General features: G+C 36.6%; 1 protein-coding gene across 1 annotated transcript in view; it reads left to right on the top strand.

Moving 5' to 3' along the window:
* The window catches only part of ARIH1 (ariadne RBR E3 ubiquitin protein ligase 1), a 115,373-nt gene extending 111,504 nt beyond the window's left edge, over positions 1-3,869 (top strand). The window contains exon 14 of the mRNA XM_090270055.1: positions 542-3,869. Coding sequence (XP_090126181.1) covers positions 542-626 — 85 coding nt within the window. The 3' untranslated portion in view covers positions 627-3,869. The remainder of the gene's footprint in view (positions 1-541) is intronic.
* The last annotated feature ends 11,636 nt before the right edge of the window (positions 3,870-15,505 follow it).

Raw genomic sequence — 15,505 nt, 5'->3', positions numbered from 1 at the left:
AGAGTTACTTTATTCTAGAGGTAGATGGTACTTCAAGGTAAGCTACTTATTAAGCTAAAAATACATAATGTTTACTTTCTCAACATGGAGATCTTTCTCCCTAAGTTGTTCCCTGGCAAATAGTAATATCTTTTTAATAGTGGTAGAAACCATTGGGAATTTGGAAGACTTGGAGATTTAGTCCTAAGTAATATTTTTATATCCCTTAGCCAACTACATTGTGTTTATGGAAGCTGTTTACTTAATAGGTAAAATGACAGGATTGAATCAGGTGATTTGTAAGGTCTTCAGGAATTTCTAACATTTTATTACTCTAAAATTACCAAAACTGGGAATCATGGCTTTTAAAAAATACCGTTTTAAAATTGGAAACAGTTTGTTGTGTCTTTATATCTAGACCTGCTAATGTGCTATTAAAAACAGGTGCTTAGTTCCAAGTTTTGATAAAATGTAGATGTGCCCTAAAAACTAAGTAAGTGCTGCTTTTTTCTTTTTCTTTTTTAACTGGAGGCTGACATTTTCTTTTTCTCATTGATTATAGATACTGTGAGAGTCGACGAAGGGTTTTGTTACAGCATGTTCATGAAGGCTATGAAAAAGATCTGTGGGAGTACATTGAGGACTGAGAATGACCCTGCATAAAATGAACTCTGAAAACTTTACCATCTAGAGTGCTCATGCAATTAAAACAAAACAAACACAAACAAGGAGGCACTAAGCCCATTCTGATACTGCTGGTCTGTAGTACCAGAATTCTGTTTTGTTAACAGAAAGTTCAAGTAAATTATATTGTAATAAAAAAAGGTAGATAAACCATTGTACAACAGTATTTAGGCCGCCAAAGTGTGACAGACACACTAAAAGCCCTCCAACTTTAACTTGTAATGTAGCTTCATCCTCAAAGCTGACTTTTTTTTTTCTTTTTCCTGAGTGTAGTACAGTTAAAATTTAAAACAGGTCCTTGACACTGCTTTTCATGCCCAAACTAGCCATTTTGTTGTACTTTGGTAAAGGACCTCTTCCCCTTCCTCCCCTACACAAATACACCCACACACAGAGACTGACTCTCTTTCTCTCATACCCAAAGGTAATGAGTGAATGATGTTTAGTTCCTTGTAAAGAAAATTCTTGGGGTGGGGAGTGGGTAGGCAGTGAGAAGAATTAAACAAAAAAACAAACAAAAAAAAACTTTGTATATGACTTTTAAAACAAGAGGACAACACAGTATTTTTCAAAATTGTATATAGCGCATATGCATGGACAAAGCAAGCGTGGCACGTGTTTGCATAATGTTTAATTACAAAAAATATTTATTCTTTAAAAATCTTCAACATTATGTCTATTTGCTGTGCATTTTCTTTTGATTTTCTTTGACTTTCCACGGTTGAAGGTTGGGATTTAAACAAAAAACAAAAAACCCTGTTGGTTTAGCACCTCTGGAAGACATATGAGCTCTTTGATTTCCCTTTCCTGAGATTACTTTACCCTTTCTGGTTTTTATATGTCGTTGTAGGCCATGGGCCTCATGCCCAGCACTTGATCAGAGCCAGGAAGGTCAGGCCCTGACAATGGCCTGGTAAGGGCTGCAATGGGGAGCTTAGTTGCTGCAGTTCAAGAATAACCTAGTCCCCAGCCTCATTTTCCCCTTCATGGGCCTCATGCATCTACTTAATCCTTTGTGCGCCCATGTCATGCACACAGGTAAAGGCTTCCTAGCCATCCAGAGGAAATATTTCATTTTTTTCCCCCTTTAATTGCTGCTTTGAGCCTTTTAAGATTTTGGTTATGGCTCATATCTCACCCTTCCTTTACATTAGGGTATCAAATAGAATGTTTTTGCTTTAAATATAAATATAAATAAATAGCCATTCACTTAGTTTCAGATTGTGAATTTAAAATGGCAGATATTAAATTGCTTGTGTGTTGCTGTGGGTTCAGTTTGAAGGCAAACATCTCTAGAACATGATATTCCCATCTAGTGCGTTAAAACAGAAATCACTGACTTTACTGCTTTTCATTGTCAGCAGATAGGAAAATTAATAATGCATTTTAGCTGTGATGTCCATTTTTATGAAATTTCTACTAAGCTATGGTAAAACTAAAGGATGGTGGTGGTTTTGTTAATATATACCTGTTTAGGCCATTCTGCCTGTGGCGTTTTTCATAAGGTCAGCATCCCTAAATCTGTCAGTTTTATACAGGAGTGCATAATGAACTGGCGACTAGATTAAGAGGTCTTAATATTAAATACCAGTTTGCGTTGAGGACCTCTTTGTCTTCCTTTAAATGTCTTGCGCCTGTGGAGGGTTTACCTTTTGTGAAGCAGCTTTGTCTGCTCTTACATTATACATCATATTATTCTGTTGGGAAGTAGGTTCACTTTCCCCTGGCCTTTTGCCTAAGTTAGGCTTTGCTGAATCAACCCACTTTTCCTTTTAGAAAAGGTTGTTACAGGATATGTACTTACTTGCAACTGTTCTTTTCCCATCAAATATTAGTGAATGTTTGCTGAGTATATTATGCTGCTTCCCTAAACCTCTTGTCGCGTTAGGATCAACTTTACGAGTACCTTTAATCCTCTCGCCCTTGCCACCTCAGGTGCAGATCAGAACTCGACGTCTGCTTCTTCCATGTCCTCTTCTCCACCATCTATTTAACTTCATTTTAAGATGACTGTATCAATCTTAATAGGCATTTATCAAACTAAGGAGATTTCTTCTTCTTCCTTTTTTTTAAAGAAAATTTGAATAAGTTCCTTTCCCTGGTAACTTTGAAAAGCAGCCAGAGTTGCTATCTATAATAGATGTATGTGGCTCCCTTAATCAAAATGTTTTGTCTATGTGTGGTGTTTTTTAAAAAATCTTAACCAGTTAACTGCAGTATTTAGGTTTAAATGTCATTACACTCTCCCCTTGCCAACAGGTATCCAAAGTGTGTGCACTGCATAGTATCAGCCCCTACCCAGTGCTTTTTAGAGATGCTTTCTAGTTTGTGTTGGCATATTATCTGAGGGTATTGCAGTTGTGGGTGCATTCCCTAACTTGTATGGATCAAGGTGAACTCACCTTTTCTAAATCCAATCTTTTAACAACTATCTCCATATTTGACATTATTCCCTGAGTTAATTCCTTTCATTGTTAGTAGCTTCAGTGACCCCAGCTTGGGATATAGGCAAGCCATATTGTGTGACAGCTTCCCCATTTCACTTATCTAAGTCTATCAAGAGGGCTGTATTCATGGTAAGCACCAGGGTCTCCCTGTCTTCTTGAGGGCAGTTGCATTGTCTTTTGAAAAATGCATGCTTCATTTGAACAATTCATTGAGCAGTAGATGGGCTTTAAATGATTTATAGAAATTTTTGATCCAAAGCTCAGGACACAAACCACAGTGGTAAAACTGAGTAGCATATAATATCATCAGACTAAATTCTTTGTAATTTGCTGCGACCCAGATTGTATGTGCTTTATGTATGTTTAAATAAGTACATTAAATACACATGTGTACATAAACACATATATAACAGATCCAGGACTGACTTGATTTGAAATGGTTGAATCTGCAGTGTAAAATGTGATTCAGCCATGATTAGGAACTGAAATTTAGTGTAACAGAGAAAAGGACTTGATGTAACAAATTCTTTTAGTTGTAAATCCCCTGTATAGAGCACTTGGGGGATGGGAGGGGGGCGGGTTGGTGAGACAATCAGATCGGTAAATTTATTAAATGCTCCTAACCCTGTAATTTTGTGCATAGAGCACCCTGTGCCGTGGAAATAATTGTTCTTAGATTTTCACTGTAACTGGACTGTTCAGGTTACCCAGAGGGAAAGAACATTCCTAATTCTAATAAAATAAACTTTTATTTTGTTATTCCATTAGTTACTTATGTTTATTTTTATAGTTAAAGAAAAAAAAAAGACATACTGGTGGCCTAACAATCACCTGTATTATGTGCCTTATTCACTGTTCCTACTTAATATAAAATGTTAAGATTTGGTTCAGTTTCATTGCGGGGAACTGTGAATGAGACCATCCCCAACAATTAACTTGGTCAATGAAGCCTTCAGAGCATTTTCTGAAAGCTTTCCAATTTCTGTGACTTGACCATTGAATTTAGATTGCTGTTTGTGTTGTAACAGTGATACATATTAGATGCTTAGTAGATCTTTGTCAATTTTTTAAAGATAAAATATTTTAAGAGTCATTCTCAACCTCAAAACTCTGATAACTTCCATTTAGCTTGATATACAAGCTGATATCTCCTAAAGGGATGGAGAGAATTGTCTTGAGGTCCCTGGTTGGAGATCTTTGTCATTGGTATTCTAACCAAGTTCAGATTTTAGGACAATTTAATTTGGTCTTATTTGGATTATTAATTATGAGAGTTCATTTACCACTTTTATCTTCAAAGCACTTTAACTTATATTACCAGCTGAAGCAAGTGGGGTAGGAATTGCTCTCTTTTACAGAAGAAGAAAATAAGGCTCAGTGAGGTTAAGTTGCCCAAGATTTCACAATGTCTTCTATCTGGGATTCAGTCAACATTGTACTACCTCTTTGTATCATATTTTCTTAATCTGGTCTCAGAATGACCTAGCATTCAGTATCAGGAAAGATGGTTCTTGGTTATGGTGTTGTACTATTAAACTACATCTATATATAGTCTGCATGCCTATTGCTGCTAATGTTAGAAGAATACTATATACTATATCTGATCTTTAATTTGGTTCAGAGTTTGCAACTAATGTGACTTTTGCCTAATGAAACCAGCCATGCAAAATGAATTAGCCCTTTCCATTTTGCTGATTGGGACAGTCCTCATTAGAAGACTGTCACAGGTGATAGTTGAAAGAGTAAATTGTTCATCATCATTTGATAAATAGTGGCCAAACAATTTGCAGTTGTTTGTCTAGTTATTTGTTCAAATAAATTTCCAGTGTAAAGAATTTTGGATAGTCGTCTGGAACTTGTTACAGCATTATTTTATAACTAGTAGAAGACAGAACAACTGATATCCACTTGTTCTCAGCATTTCTCTATGAGGTTTTGAGAAGAGAAGCAGTGAGCATTGGGGGGAAATATAGGCTCCTTCTGCAACAGGAAAAAGTGTGGGTCCTTCAGATTTTGTTCAGTTTTCTTTGGGGATAAATTTGGTGTGTTTCTGGTTTATTTTAGGGAATTTGCTTTTCCAGTTAATTACCCAAGGTGAAATAGTTAACTTGGAAGTGACAACTGGAAATAATCAAACTACGCCTACTGTAGGAGTAAACAGTAAGACAACTGAGTTTTGCTATTTTGTGAAATTAAATCTAATTTTTAAGGCAACTGTTGATCTTTCCCTAGTCAGTAGCATTCAGAGTGGGGAAAAACAATTGATTCTTTTGAGAAGCAGTTTTCAGACTATGATTAAACCATAGGTATGCATTTTAGAGTAAGCGTCAACTAGTAAATCAATCAGTCACATAGTGATATGTAACAGCTATAACAATACCTAAAGCACAACTTTATTACCACAGAAATTCAGGAGTCTCAAACTCAAGACGTCTATAAGAGCCAGGTAAATATTTTAATAGACTATTCTCGGCCAGTTGGGCTCTGAGAGGAGCCTGTGAAATAGACATTTTTGTGAATTCTTTCCATTTTGAAATGTTGGCAGTTGATTAACAATATTCTTAAATGTTAGTCAAAGAAAAACTACACTTGGGCTGTATCATTTTTCAACTTGGTGTCAGTCTTGGCTTGCAACTTTATGCCACTGTCCACCTGACACACATTGGAATCACTGAGAGGCTTCAAGTGGGGGCGGAGAGCTAATGTCTGAGTCCCACCCCATAAATTATGACTTAATTGATTTGGGTTGTGTTCTGGGCATTAATTTTTTAAAGCTCTGTCCCCATCCCCAACCTGCAGACACAGTTGAGGCCATTAATCTAGACACTTCTGTAGTTTCAAAGAGTTACAGGTGCACACCCCAGGACATGAGGGACAATACGACTTAGAGCAAATTCACAAGCTCAGGAAAGCCATACTGTAGGCCCTAGCTGAGTGGGATTTGTGGAATGGTGCCTCCTAAGGGTCTAGTGTGAAATGCCCAATATGTGGTCCACCTTAGAGGAAATTAAATTCACAAAACCAGAACTAAAACTGACAAGCAGAGTAGAATGTTCACATGAAGTGGCGATATATTCTCTGCCAAAGGGAACGATCTCTCTGGGAAAGTAAATTAGTATAGTCTGAGCCAAGGTACTTGAATAGTTATAAGCAAAGCTGTCATTAAGTATTTGCATCAAGTCAATGCACAGTTCCACTTCATCACTTAAGAGTTAAGGTCAGAGCACTAATGAATCAAGTTTTTCACTGTTACTTTAATTATTTTTATGACCTGTGTTAAGACGGTGAATTTTCCTGACTTTATTCCCATTGTGGTATAGTTGATACCAATTATTTCTCAGCCATATTTTCCTTTTTGTAAAATGGAGATAATAATAGGAGCTATAATTTGATGCGGACTTTTTGTTAGAAGCCTGACTTATACAATATGTTCTAAGCAGCCCTAAAACAAAGGCATTGCTCTCCTAATTTATAAATGAGAAAACAGGTTCATAGGCTATTAACTCAAAAGTTACGGGGGTATATGGCAGGGTCATGTTTGTCTGGTTTCTTGTATTCTATCATGCTGTATTGTTTGTTTCATAGGAATACTGTGAGGATCAAAGAAAATAGGAAAACAAAGCCTTATAAGTAATAAGCATACTATGACTAACTTGGGCAAAAAATAAGGATACAGAGAGGTCACACAAACTCCCAAAGGCAGGATGGGATTGGATCCAGGAACTAGAAAGCCATTTTGAACTCCTCATCTTAGCATTGTTTGCCATCAGTACATCCACATCATTTCCTGTAGCAACCCCATAACTCCAGGTGTTACATGTTAACTGTTCCAGACACATGTAGAGAGAACCAAACAGTCACGGGACCAGCCCATTGGTAGAAATGTGGCACTTGGGGGTTTATCCTTGTGGATTGGGAGACAGATCTTAAGAGACCATGGTTTGCTATCTGCACACCATAAAAGGTGTCTGACAAAAAAATGCCCTGAAATGAAATAAATGTAAGGAATACTATATAATAGATAAATACAAGCTAACTTAATCTTACTAAATGCTTTATGTCCATCTTTTTAAAACCTATGAGATTGTTACCATCTTCATTTCTTAAAATTTCCCTGAGATCCTTTTGTAAGGGACATAATGAAGATTCAAATCTAGGTTCCTTCAGTCAATCAACACTCAGTGTCAGGAACTGTGAGGTACAGCGATGAAAAGGCCGGTTGGTTTGAAGCTCATAACCTTGTTTCTACATTGAGACTTGGATTGCCCAAGGTCACTGAGCTAGTTAGTGACAGGCAGAGCTGGAGGCACATTTCAACCACAAGGCTACATTCTTTCCATAACACTAGCTGCTGGTTTTCAAACAGCCTTTCCAACAGTATCTGCTAAAATTATGTAGATTGCCTTGGAAACTCAATGACCAATTTTTATTTTTGGCTCTCTTCTGTTTAAAACATGTCTGTTGTTGTTGACCTCAGACACTACTAAGAAGGACCCAACCTATGCCTTTTTCTTCTCCACATTTGAGAGCCACCTTAGCATTCTAATGAGAGTTAAGCAAATCCCTTATTTCCAAGCCCTCTTCAGAAGGCTAATCTTGCCTATTTTGAGCTAATGACTTGGCTTCATATTACGTACAAAGTAACAGTTCTCGACTTGGCGTTTTATTTGGCACCTGTATATCAGTCCTCACTGACTACATCTGTGTAAAAGTTTGGTCTTTACTTTTCAAGTTGCCTGCCTTTTGCCATGGAGTATTTGGGGTGGGAATTTGGGAGGTGATTTTAGAAATGTAAAACTAATGCTCTGTAGTAAGACAGTTCTCCAGAAAGTTCTGAAAACATGCTTGTGTAGATTTTAGATTTTCTTCTGATGGCTAAAATTGGTTTCTGTATGCATAATAACAAAACAGTGTCCTAGAAGCCACTTCTGTGCACATTAATAGCTGTTTCTTATAATTGGGGATCAGGCTTGTGCAGTGGGGAGCTGGCTCTCTGGAATCAACTGGCCAAGCTGGGATTCCTGAGTAGTGAACAAGCCTACACACACAGCAGGACTGAATTTCCCAGCTTCCTCTTGCAAGGAGACTCCCTGTGTGCACTCCCACATCTACAGGTCACATCATTTTCTCAGAGGGAGTGCAGCATAAAATGATGGCCAGAATTATGGAGCACCTCTTTCAGACCTACTTAGGCAGACATTCTAATGGAATGCTCTAAAATTGTAAGTTCTTGCACCTGCTCTCATTTATAACCTAATTGCTGGTCTTCCTGGTATGAACCAAGTTGTTTGCTTGTTAATAAATTCCTACCATATGATCCTGAGTTGTGGTCCATTTCTGCATAACTAGGGCAAATACTGGGAGGTAAGACCCGAGTGTCCCCCCAACTTTGGAAAAGATGCCTGTATGCATAAGAAATGATTTTTGTATCCAAAAATCCTCTGACTGGTTTGGAGCATTGTAAAGGTCACAGCAGCAAATATCAGATAATGGGTTTAATGAACAGTGACGTTCTGTATGCCTTTGAAGAATTATTATATACTCCATTATTTTGACTAGCTTGCAATGAAGTTTTGTTCAATCTATTCATGTTAAATCCAACATTAGTACAAGTCAGTGCCTTACACAGTGGTCACATATGTTGCTCAGTAGCCAGTGGAAATAAAGTTGCTTCACAGACTTCTAAATGCTGTTTCAATGGAACACTGGATTGTGTGCTTTTTAAGATAAATTCCATAATCAAGGTCCTAGCCCTGAACAGATTAGAGCCCAAAGGTCACACTGAGAACAGATCAGTAAAGGGTTGGGGAAAGATGCTCCCAAAATAGAAGTCCTCCACTCATCTTTAAATTGATTATAGAAATCAATATATTGTAAAATACACACATCTTAAGTGTTCAGTTTGATGTTTTGATAATTGTATACACCTTGTTGATAACCACCCATAAGAAGATATAGAACATTACCATTATATACCAGGTTCTCGTGTGCATCTTTCAAATCATTCCTGCTCCCCTTCCTACTCCAATGATCATTTGCTGATTTTTATTACTGAATATTTTGTCTGCTTTTGGATTTCATGTTAATGGAATCATAAGTAGTCTTTTTGCATCTGACTTTCATACAATGTTTTAAAGACATCCATATTGTATGTATTGGTAAATCATTCTTTATTGCCAAGTAGCAGATCATTTTATAAATATACCACAATTTGTCTATACTGTACATTACCCTATGGATGGACTTTTAGGTTGTTTCCACCTGGAGCAATTATGAATAAGACTGCTATAAAATTCTTACAAGATTTTGTTCTTTATTTGTGGATACATATTTTCATTTCTCTTGGATATCTAAGAGTAGAAAATTGCTGAGTCATATGGTAAGTGTACATTTAACATTTTAAGCAACTGCCTTCCCATTCTCCAAAGTGATTTTACCATTTTGTACTCTCACCAATGAGGTATGAGAGTTCCATGTTCTTGTCAGCATTTACTATTGTCAGTGCCTTTTATATTAGTCACTTTGGTAGGTATGAAATAATTGTGATTTTAATTACATTTCCTTGATTATTAATGATGTTGAACACTTTTCATATGCTTATTTTACATTTGTATATCTTTCATGAAGTGTCTCTCATGTCTTCTCCCATTTAAAATTGGATTGTCTTTTTTATTGTGATTATTATGTGAATTCTAGATACAAGTCCTTTGACAAATACACGTGCTGTGATTTCTTGGTAGACTGTAGTTCACTTTTTAAAATTATTTTTAATTGATTTTTAGAAGCATTGATTTGTTTTTCCACCCGTTCATGCACCCACTGGTTGACTCCTACGTGCACCCCAACCAGGGATTGGGGATTGATTGGCAACCCCAGCACATTGGGACAACACTCCAACAAACTGAGCTACCTGGTCAGGGCCTCTGTTCACTTTTTCATGGGGATCTTTTGAGAAGCAGGAGTTTTTATTTTGATAAAATCCACCTTATCATTCTTTTTCTTTTACAGTTTTAGGACCCCAAGGTCACAAAGGACATAACAGAAATTTTGTGATTTGAAATTTTATGGCTATGGATTATAGATGGCCTATGATTTATCTCTTTGCTTTTAGGTTTTACATCTATGGTTGGGAGTTTTACACTTAGGTATATGATACATCTCAAATTATTTTTTGTGTAAAGAAGGTTTATTTTACTTGAACATGGATATCCAGTTGTTTCAGCAACATTTGTTTAAAAAAGTTTCTTACATCCATTAGCTTGACTAGAATCTTGATTGAAAATCAGTTTACCATATGTGTGTATAGTTATTTCTAGACTCTCTTCATTATTATTGCTCTTTGTATTTTTCAGCAAATCTAAGGTTCCATCTGGTATAAATTCAACTTTTAAGAAATTCTTTCAGCATTTCTTCTATTGCAGTTTTTCTAGAGATAAATTTTCTTAGCTTGATAAAGCTAAGGATACTGTCAGAATATATTTTACTTTTATTTTTGAGGGGTATTTTAGTTGGATATAGAATTCTATGTTGACCTTTTATTTCTGTCAGTACTTGAAAGAAGTTTTTAATTTGTCCTCCGCTCTCATTTGTTTACTTGTCTATAATGTGGCTGATAGCCCCCTCCCCCAAGGTTATGTCCGCTCTTATCTTCGGTTCCCAGATGATTGATATGTATAGGTATATTTTCATTTGTGTGAAATTTACTGAACCGTTGGGATCTGTGTTGATGTCTTTCATTAATATGTGACATCTCCTTGACATTGCCTCTTCAAATATTTCTTTCTTCCATACTCTGTCACCTCTATTCTCCTTTTGGGACTCCCAATTGCACATATATTAGATGATTTGATGTTATCCTACAGATCTGAGATGGTTTTCTGCCATTCTTTCCTCTTTTTTGTTTTCAACTTGGATACTTTACAAACATAGTGAAATGCTAGAAATGAAAAGTACAATATCAGAAAAAATCATTAGATGGGTTTAACAGAAAAGCATCAGGAAACTTGAGCACAGCTAAATGTATAGTTACTATGTTTCTGCTAAGATTTCCCATTTCTTTATGCATGTTGTTGTCCACATTTTCTACAAGATTTTTTTAAAGCATTTTAATCAAAGTTATTTTAACAATCCCAACTGATAATTCAGTCAATGTCTGGAGAATCTCTAGTTCTGCTTCTATTGAACACTTCCTCTGTGACCATGGATCTCATTTTCTTACTTTTGTACATGTCTAGTATATTTGGTTGTATACTGGACATTTTGTATTTAAAAAAACCAGGAGAGACTAATTTAAATATTATCTTCAAAATAGGGCATGCCCATTTTTCTTTCAGCCACTTGACTAGTGGCTCACGTCAGTGTGCTGTGTATTTGACCTATATCTGGGCCCTACTGCAGCTTTTGTGATTCAGTTAACCACTAGCTTCAAATGTTTTGGAAGGCAGAATCAGAAGTTTCCCTTCAGTAAGGCCTGCCTGGGTTTGGGTCATTGTCAAGATGTCAAACTTAAGACTTTGCTTCACAGCCAAGCTGTCAGCTTTTGGGAGTGTGGGAGATCTCTGCTTTACAGCGTAGCTCCCAAGTGGGTTTCATTTTCAGGGTGGGAGTTGTCTTTTTGTCTGTGGGATAGAGGAGTGGGGAGGTATTTCTCTCAGTTCTTGTGTGTGCTCTACCCTTAGTCTTTTGAGGAGGAATGCTCACAATGCTTGGGGAGGGGGGGGTTTGCAGCTCTGCTGCCCCATTCTTAGTCTTCAAGAGTGCCTCTGATGGATTTCTCAGCATTCCTGCCTTGCCCCTCATTTTGAAAGGGTATCTTGCCCTTGGGAGAGGCTCCCCTCACCTCATGGGCAGGGGTGATCTGTCTCAATTCTTCTATTACCCATCCCCCTTCCACTTTTGACCTATTAACTCACTGTATTTGGTTATAATCCAAAAGGTAAGATTGGTGGGTAGGTGCAGGCTTTTTCTGTGGATTTGGGTCCTCTAGATTATAATGTCATACCAGCCTTGATGAGGCTGTTAAAATTTTATTAAATTTCAACTGATTTCTCTTTACTCCCCTATAGTGGATTCCTCTTTCAGCTAGAACTTTGAGCAGCCATCATCTCTTTTAGTCTATGAAAGACTACTTAGCACTCTTGGAGCTTGTTCCATTTAGGTTTCTTTATGTCTTCAGCTTTCTAATGAGTTAAAAATATTTTTTTATTTTCTAGCTAATCTGGCCTTCTCTTTGCTAGAGTGGGAGCTATATTCTTTTCCATATCCAAATCAGAGTGATTCTAGGAATGGGAGCTTAAAAATGGTTTTATTTACATATTAGTTTTTAAAATGGATATTAAAAAGTTAAATCTGATAGTATATTAAACTATGAAAAGCAAGTCACCTTCTCATTCTAGGTCCCCAGTCCTTTCTACTATAGAGAAACATCATTACTGGTTTCTTGCAATTTCTTCTCAAAATTTTATTTGTAAAACATGTAACTATCTTCCTTCTAACTTTTTAACACAAATATATTATATTTTCTGCACTTTGCTTTTCTCGTATAACTATTTCACCATTCTTGAAAAGTTTTTTTAGCCCTGGCTGGGTTGCTCAGTTGGAGTATTGTCCCAGTACCACAGAGCTGTGGGTTCAATCCCCGGTCAGGGCATATGCAATGAATGCATGGATGGATGGAATGGTGGTGGTTTCTTTCTCTCTCTCTCTCTTCCCCCCTCCCCCACTCCCCACTCCCTTTCTCTCTCAAAATAAATAAATAAAAATTTAAGAAGAGTTTTTTAAAGACTACCAATTATGACTTAGGATGTAAGTACTTTGGTTTATTTAAACAATCCCTGTTGCTGGACATTTGGGTTGTTTCCAGTATTTTTTTTTCTCACAAACAATGCAATAGATATGCCTTTGTCCACATTCACTGTTGAATCTATAACTACAGTATTGGGAATGGGCATATTTTAAGTGCTTCATGAAGGCCCCTAGAACTTCATATTTTTAAAGAGTTTCTCAAGATGTTGGCTGGGCTCTCAGTAGTTGGCGGTATGGGTTTTTGGGGGGTGGGACTGGACACCACAAAGAGGCATAAAGGGCAGAGAGTTGCCTGGCAAGTGTATCAGAACAGCTGGCTGTAGGCCTGATCAGAGTAGGAATGACATTAAAATACTTAAAATGTAGAAACTCAATTAATTGCAACTTCTTTATATATATTGAGGGTGTTAAAAAGTTAATAGTGCCTAATTTTCATGCTTTCTTAGTTCCTACCATTGGGGGAAAGATAAATACCATATTATTTGGAATGCCTTAGCCAACAGTATGATTTGAATGAGCCTAATCAAGAAAGTTTTCTAAAGGAAATGAAGACTCATGTCACACAAGAAACATTGTCTATGTGACTCTGGGATTTTTCTGTGAAGATGTTATGTTTTTTGAGATTTTTTCTAATTACCTATATAATTAAAGCACACTGTTTAGTTATTGCAATTTGAGAAACAAGCATGCTTTTTTATGAAAAAGGCCCTTGCACAGAAAGTGCGCTATGTTTCTCTTAAAATCTGGGGTCAAAGGAGAGATTTTAAAACAATAATAGCAATAGCTTTTATTTAATAACATAGGCATAAACAATGTCATTTACTCCTAACAGGACCTCTTTCAGGGAGATTTTATATATTTGGAAGCACACTCATAAGCTTATCCACCAACACCTTCCCTAGGGCTCTCTATTTCAGTAATTGACTATACTATTTATCCAATTGTTTTTAAAGTTAGAAATCTAGTAATATTTTTTGTAATATCTATCTCCTTCAACCTCATTTGCCCATATCCAAATCTTCACCATAGGAGGTTTGTTTTGCCTCCTAAATTTTTTGAGAATCCGTTCACTTTTTCTTTTCCCATCACCTTAGTCCAAGTGAACTGCTTCCTCATCTCATTTGCAATATCTTATTAGTTTACCCTAGATTATCAATTCTTGTCCCCCCCAATTCATTCTCTACTTATTATCTAACACTAACTCCTTAAAGGTTTGTTCTGACCATTGCCATTCCTTGCTCAAAACTCTCTAGTCCCTTCCCAATGTCCTTAGAATAAAATTGCTCACATGGCCTCTATGGATCTGCATGACTAATCTCCCCTACCTCTCCACCTATTGCAACCAACACTTTACCCGATACCTCTTTCGAGCTACACTGGTATTTCTGTGCTGCAAACTGGTCAAATTTTCCACCTTCAGTACCTTTTACAAGCTCTTTGCCTTAGAATTCTCCCCAACCTCCTCACTTCCTCATCCCTGTTCCTCAAGCTAATGCTTCATCCTTTAAGTCTCTAAGCATCTCTTACCCAGGGAAATTTCCCTGTCCCAACAAATCTAGACAGAATCTGTTATTTTCTCTTACTGCTATATTATTTCTCCTTAGCATTTACTACAGTTCTAATTATATAGTTATGTTGTTCCATATAGTACATCCACATAGTACAAAATTCAAACTGCACACAAAGTATAAAGTCTCTTCCCTTCCCTGTCCCTCAACTATCCAGTTCTCCTTAAAAGTAACCACTTTTGGTTTGAATATCCTTCCAGAGATATTTTCTAAGTATACACACAATTATGTACATACTGTTTCTCTTTGTTTTTGCCTTCTCTTTGATTAACACAGATACTGCATACATTTTTCTGCATTTTTTTATCTGTAATAATATATCTTGACAATTCTATATCAATATGTAAATAGTTGCCTCCTCATGTACCATATGCAATGGGCTTATGATCATTTATTTAACCTCAATAATTGAGCATTTAGGTTGTTTTTAAGCTTTGGTTATTACAAACAGTGCTGCACTGAATAACTTTGTATGTAAAGTCATTTCCCACATTTATACTTGTAGAATAAATTCCTAGAATTGCACTGAGTTAAAGTTTATGTGTGTTTTTAAATTTGGTAGTTATTGCCAAACTTCACTCAACAGAGGTTTGTACCAACTCCCATTCTCACGAGCCACAGATGAAGAGTGCATGTTTCCTCACAACTGTGCCAGTGAACATTTTTGTTCTTTGTCAATGTATGAGGTGGAAAGTATCCCTTGGAAACTTTAATTTGTTATGTTTTCTTCCTTGCAAAGCTATATTTTCATATGTTTAACAACCATTTGTATTATTTAGTGAACTGTTTATTTATAAACTGTTTATGTTACTATTTAATGTCTGGCTCACTCGCTACTCTCTTAAGGTTGGTTCTTTGAGTACAGGGATCCTGTTATGTTTTGTCCATCACATTTTTGCTGGAATGAATGATGCTCAAGAAATGAGTGGCTCACGTTATGCAGTAGTTAAATCCAGAACTCATGTCTGACTCCAAAGCCCACACATATTTACGATCATCCAGTGAAAAGATCAACCATTTAAT

The sequence above is a fragment of the Furipterus horrens genome, unplaced genomic scaffold (genome assembly GCF_987537825.1).
Source record: "Furipterus horrens unplaced genomic scaffold, mFurHor1.1.pri manual_scaffold_3, whole genome shotgun sequence".
Classification (NCBI taxonomy): Eukaryota; Metazoa; Chordata; class Mammalia; order Chiroptera; family Furipteridae; genus Furipterus; species Furipterus horrens.
Note: the sequence above shows the minus strand (reverse complement) of the source record. Positions and strands in the feature narration are given on the sequence as shown.